The sequence below is a fragment of the Polypterus senegalus genome, chromosome 15 (assembly GCF_016835505.1).
Source record: "Polypterus senegalus isolate Bchr_013 chromosome 15, ASM1683550v1, whole genome shotgun sequence".
In the NCBI taxonomy this organism is placed as follows: domain Eukaryota; kingdom Metazoa; phylum Chordata; class Cladistia; order Polypteriformes; family Polypteridae; genus Polypterus; species Polypterus senegalus.
In genome coordinates, this window is record NC_053168.1 from 49,293,523 (window position 1) to 49,300,103 (window position 6,581).

Here is a 6,581-nt window from a genome sequence, read left to right on the forward strand (position 1 = left end):
GAAGCAATATTTACTTTGAGATTTACTTCAAGAAACTCTCAATTTCAAAATATTTGAAAATGTTGATGCTAATTGCAAGATACAAATACTGCGAACCACAACATTACTTTTGGTGTATGAAGAATTTTAGGAATTACATTTTCTCTATGATATGTGCCAAACAATATCCTTTAAATGTATGTGATGTGCGTGTGCCATTCTAGAAACAAAAGTCAAAAAGGCGAGTGTACTATTTTAAAAAGTATACAAAATATTTGAATTATTGTAATTTGGTCTTTGCCATATGGTGCAAGGTTGTCTTGGGTGCTGAATAATGCAAATGTCATTGTGCACCTTACCACCGGGCAGTAAGAAATGTGTGCTAAGATTGGCATGAAAATATAGGAAAATAATAATATGAAATTGCGGAAAAAAGAGTCATTTGTGAAACATAAATCCCTTAACACATGCAGTCGAGTCATTAATTTATGTTATTTATTGCAAAAATGATAACAGATAGAACAATCCTATGACAATTATTATAATTTCAATAAACATTTTTATGACGAAAGTCACAAACCCGGGTATCTACTCAACCCCACCCTCCCCCACCCGCTCAGAACACGCGCACACACTCATCACAGCCAAGTCAGTTTTCATAAAGTTTATATTTCCACAGTGCAAAATGTTCGTAAGGAAGAAATTTGAAATGAAGAGAAAGTTGATGTTGGAAAGAAAATGATTATTGGTGTGAAATATACTTCAACATTATTGTAAATTATTACACCTAATATTCGATGCAATAAATCTAATCGAAAATATATTTAAATGAGGCAAAGGCCGAACATCATACTTGTGTGGATGGCAGGGTGTAGAAAAAGACAGGTAGAATAGTCCTCCTACTAATTTGCAGAAGTGTGATTGTCCAATAGAGTCGTGGACACCGTAGTGGCGCTCCATGTCACCTAATCCTTTCCCTCGGCGGCTTGTTAACGCTTGGCAGAAAGTCTCTGTGCTCACAGTATTATCATTAATTCAACATTCAAAATTCCTCCTTACATATATATGAATTGCCATTTTTTATCAGCATCTGCACAAATCAGCTTTCTTCTTCTATAGATGCCGACTTTAAGGGAGCAAACTAATTATAATCCAGAGACAGCACGCATACTACTGTGCTGTAGCACTAGTAAACCTTTAATAAAGATGGCACCCTCCCCCCAAATCCCCAATCAGTAATATTTCACACGGAAAAATTATAAAGCTTCAACCATATCTTCATATTTTTTTAAAAATATACCATCCACCCTGAAAATAAAAATTTCAAATGTTGTATTTGCAATTCTGCCTGATGCTGATATATTTTTGTGTCAACCTTTATTTATTCATTCATTCATATATATATATATATATATATATATATATATATATATATATATATATATATATATATATATATATATATAGTTTCACAGCAACAGATAACATTTGGATACATTATAGCTTTATTATTCCACACATGATAATGCTGTATGTATGGCAACAATACTGTCTGCTTGGCTAGTTAAACGGATACAAGGAGAAATTGCTTCTAAGATATTCCTTCTTGCGGGTGCAACACAGTATACAAGCCTGAGAATAATGTTTGCTTTAATATTTTTTCTTAATACATTCCTCCGGGCAGAGATCTCATTTGTTTATATGTTTGTTTGGTAAAGGTTCCACTTTGACATACGCCCATGTCTCGTTATTTTAAATTAATATAAAGGCTTCACTCGTTTGAATTCCTTTCGGTCTTGAGGATACCAGGATTTATCTGGTTAAAGGTACTTCCTCTCTCTGATCCAAAGAAACCGCTGAGGCTTTACTTAACACGGACGGTGTAAAGGTTAGAAAGCTCTCTGTCCTGCTGGTGGACGAACAGGTGAATTCTGATCCTGATGACCTCTGGGACAAGCCATTAGGTTGGGTAGCATGACATGCCAGGCATGAACAGGCGCTCCCCCCTGCTCCGCTAAGTCCGTGGGATGCTGACGGGTATAGAGAGGGGTGCCTGAACGCGCACAGCAGTTCGGGCCTTGGATAAGGGTGGGACAGCACCCTAAAGGTATCCAGAGGTCTCAGAGGGGCGCTGAATGGAGCGGGTGAGGCCGAGTTGGCTGCCACACCCATGTGTGAATAATAAGGAAGGGGCAGGTGGGATGGAAACGGGTAGGGCAGGTTGCCAGTTGCTGCTGCGTGGCTCATCATGTAAGTGTAAAATGCTGGATCCGCCGGGTGAGGCCAGGTCATAGCAAGTCTCTGCCGCTTGTCCTTCATTCTGCGGTTCTGAAACCAGACCTGTGTATAAATGAATAAAACATAAATAAATAAAAAACACAAATATGTATGTGTGTGTGATGTGTGCGAGTGAGTACATGCACAGACAACAGAAATCTTGTCAAATAACATTTACAAATTTTTCCTTCCTCTTACTTTCTACTTTGTACTATTCACTTTGCCATTTTTTATAAAGATTTGATTTTGAATATCCGTCCATATTTTAATGTTTTCTCACGATAAATTATGTAGCAGTCCGTGACTTAATGTCTTCTCATTTACTTTAGAAAAACCTAAATATTTTAAACTGCACATTCTACACTTTAAAATTGACCTGAGAGAGTTATAAATCTGCTTCATCGCTGTATATTTACCTTTAAAAATAAAACTGTTAATTCATCTGTGGGGATCACTATACTGTTTTTAAATTATGTTGATCTGTATACACCGCATTAACGAAAAACATTAAGGTTAACATTAAGCTCACTATAGTAATTGCAAAAATACGTATGCCAAATAAAGCACGACATTAAAATTTAACAGATAAAATTTTGTCTCTCTTTTTTCGAATTATGAAAAGAAATTATTTCTTCCTTTATTTTTTTTTTCAAGAAACTTTCTTTTAAAGAAACTATTGCCGGAGCAGTGATTGACTAACTGAAAAAGATGCTAACCGTTGTACCTTAATGGTGGTCTCTGGTAGATTTAAGGCAGCAGCTAGCTCACATCTCCTTGGTCTGGAAACATAATTTTCTCGATAGAATTCCTTTTCAAGCCGAGCAATTTGCTCCCGAGTAAATGCAGTCCTATATCTTCGCATCTGATCAGCCCCACAAGACACAGCACTCTGAGAGCCGCTCATCTTTCCTGCATCAGCACCATTGCCGTGAGTACTGCTGATGGAGTCACCCGTCTGCCCTGAAACTGAACACAGAAACATGAGCATCTTCATTTCTTAAATGGCAAACATTATCTTCTTTCTGCAAGCCTTAGTGTACAAGTAAACTGTTGTTGTCCAGGTTTATTAACATATAAAACTGTCATTTCCAAATGTCTGATTAAATTACAGTAGAACTTATTTTTCTGCTGTGAACATATTTTATAAACGCAGCCTTTCTAATTATATATATATATATATATATATATATATATATATATATATATATATATATATATATATATATATATACACACACTCTGTACTGTCTGTCTGATTTTTTTAAAAAACCTTTTGATTAACGTACTTCACAAACAGCATCAGTTGTTTAAAAGTTTTTTTTTTTCCAAATGATGTAGATACATTGCCACACATTTGCACGCATATACACTATGAATAAATGTACATTTAGATTGTTGTTAGATTCATTGTTCTGAGATGATGTTTCACTTGTTCTTTTGTATGTCTGATCAAAATAACGTTTAATTTACCTATGTAAGGAGTGCGTTAATAACCGGCTTTTTTCGGGTTTCAAGACCATAATGTGTTTCATTTAACTCATAAAACATTCCTGGTGACAGTAGGATGCCATTATTTCCTTTCAAATGTAACTGATCTTATTGCCTCTGTGACTATAGAGTCACTACTTCCGAAGTGGCGCCGAGAAGACGCTTCAAAAAGTGTCAAGGTAATTGGGAGTACTGGTTAAGGTGTTAACAACATTTACTTTGCCCCTAAAGACTCTGGAGTCAGTAATCATTTAATTGTCGTTTGCAATGCTTGTCGCATATTTTACAATCGAAAGTCATTGAAAAAAATACTTATATTAAAAACATTAATAGGTTTATCGAATACAATTTGCAATGAACGACAGCTTGAACAGGTCATTGAAAAAATAGAACACTAGAAATTAGCGATCTCTTTGTTAAACCGCATTTTATCAATGAATACAATGTACAAATATTTCATTTAAATGGATATATACATTTTAATAGAAACGCCCTGTGTCATATGCAACTGCTATTTCTTAAAACCTTGAGCTGTAACATCCTGCTTAGATATTTTCAAAAGCAATTGTCACTTTAATCGCAGTATAATGGAATTACACTCATAGCCGAGTACTAGCAACAGCAACACAGCAGTCGTACTAATAACACACACAACCTTTAAATTATGTTTTACCTTTGCTGCTGGTATAGTCCATATTTCCCGTTGTGCAGTCTGTGGTGCAGCTGACATCTATTTCTTCATAAAAATCCGACTCCGTGTCTGAACTGCTGTGATGCCCTGTGTTAGAAAGTAAGTCTGTCTGAGATTTAGCCGGAGGAGAGAGCTCCCCACCCGGCCTGATATCAGTGCGGGCACGGCTCCTGACGTCCTCCGCCTCCTCCTCCTCCCCGGCTCCTCTTTCTCGGGATAACGGCAGGGACCTGGGGCTTAAACAGTTCCTGTGGACCATCTTTTCCTGTGGCTCTTGAAGTGGGCTTCCAACTGCTTCTGACAAATTGGGCCCTATCTTGCCAACTAGCGTGCCAAGTTGACCTCCCTCCATGAACATTACCATTTCTTTTCTGTTTTCCATTATGGTTGTAGTACGAGCGCCAAATATAAAAGAAAACAAGCTTTAAAAAGGAACACACACACACGCGCGCGGAGGCTGCAGATGGGGGATGTGCTGACCCTATGATGTGAACACTCCAGTGTGCAGCGCCGGTTCTGGGAGGGATCACCATTGCCCTTCTCTTTCTAAGCTGTCATTCTTAATGGTGCGCTCGTCATTACAGTACTGCTGGTGACGCCACTCATTGATTTCAAGTGGATAAACAGAAACAGCTACTACCGAGAAGATGAAAGGGACTTTGAGCTAATAGCTATTGAAAAACGCACCAGGTATATAGTGGCTCGGGAAATTGATGCTTAGAGGTATTGTATAAACAAGTGTAGGGAAATTAAAATATCCGTAAGAAGAGTGCCTGGAGACTACCTGATGGCTCAGCGTGCATAGAGATAGCTAAAGGTGCTTTACTTAAAAGGAAAGGCCAAAATTAGATTGGAGTTTAAGGTCGAAAATTAGCATGGTGGTATCCACCTGTTAAAAAAAAAAAAAACACGCACATGGTAACAACGGTGATTAAAGAATATGACAGTTTAATAATATTGACGTGTTTTTAAAAATTGCTTGCACATTAATTTTGTTTCCGTGTTTAATGTCGTCTGATTAATGCTGTTGTTTAATTTTTAATTTCATGAGAATCAGTTAACCAGATAATCACACAAACAATCATCGACTTTATAAGTATACCTCCTCGTCAAACAAAATCCATCGATTTATGCTGAAAATGTGCTTAGTTAAAACTGTCAGGTATAATTAATCGAACAGCACCAGGATACCGACTCCATATCCAATAATAATAAGCAGGTATCTGATGTTTAAAAAACGTACTACTAGAGCAAGAAGAACACCTGCTTTAAAAATACCGAATTCATATCTGAGTGTAAAATGAGAACAAGCCAATCTTTAAATGCTTACTTTTTATATATTTTTTTATTCTTTAATTTTGAATAAATTAATATTTAAGAATTGATTAACAATAGATTATTAATTTTGCATCGTAAAATGCATTTCCAAAATGAAATATCTGTTTAGTTAAAATTAAAATATATTGATTATCTGGGCAAACTTCTATTTGATCTATTACTGAATGATAACCAGCTAATACAAACATATTTTTCTGTCCTAATATTTTAAGTACTAAGTAGGTTTGTTCCATTTATTTAACGCGTCTCATTTTTACGCGTAATATAACCGATGTTAAAAGAGTATTCTTCACAAAGACTCGCACCACCAATAACTGGAGAATTTTACAAAATGCTTTAACGGTTACGTGAGCTTGTCGTTTGTATCTAAGAGGCAGGTGTACAGATACAGTCGATATCCGTTATTTAACTCAATGGAACGCACGTTATGTTAGTTTCCTTGAGTTCACATAGAATGACATTTTTTAATGTTAGAAAGGTGGATGGGTGATATCACTTGCTTCATAAGATCCTAGCGGACGGAAGTCGAAATAGCACCGACGTTTTTCGTTGAATGTCTGTAGCATAAAATAATAGAAATGCAATATTAGGGAGTAAATTAGAGGCATTGGTATAATACACGCACATTTAAATGAGCATTGAGTTTTAGTGCTACAATGACGCAGCCTTCAGCTATATATTGCATATATGAATACCTTATTAAAAGCTGCACAGTGATAAAAAGTTAGTTTTGTGGATCACCTTTATTTTTTAAAATGTACGTGCGCCTGGATGTACCACACAACTCAATTTTAATTTCAACTCATTG

General features: G+C 36.3%; 1 protein-coding gene across 1 annotated transcript; it reads right to left on the minus strand.

The window, feature by feature from the left end:
- Positions 1–1,544: 1,544 nt before the first annotated feature.
- Positions 1,545–4,881, minus strand: evx1 (even-skipped homeobox 1). Its single transcript, XM_039737219.1, has 3 exons — positions 4,418–4,881; positions 2,981–3,222; positions 1,545–2,319 (listed from the first exon to the last, which is right to left on the minus strand). Exons 1-3 carry the CDS (start codon positions 4,815–4,817, stop codon positions 1,792–1,794), a joined length of 1,170 nt encoding a protein of 389 aa, XP_039593153.1. The 5' UTR covers positions 4,818–4,881; the 3' UTR covers positions 1,545–1,791.
- Positions 4,882–6,581: the final 1,700 nt, after the last annotated feature.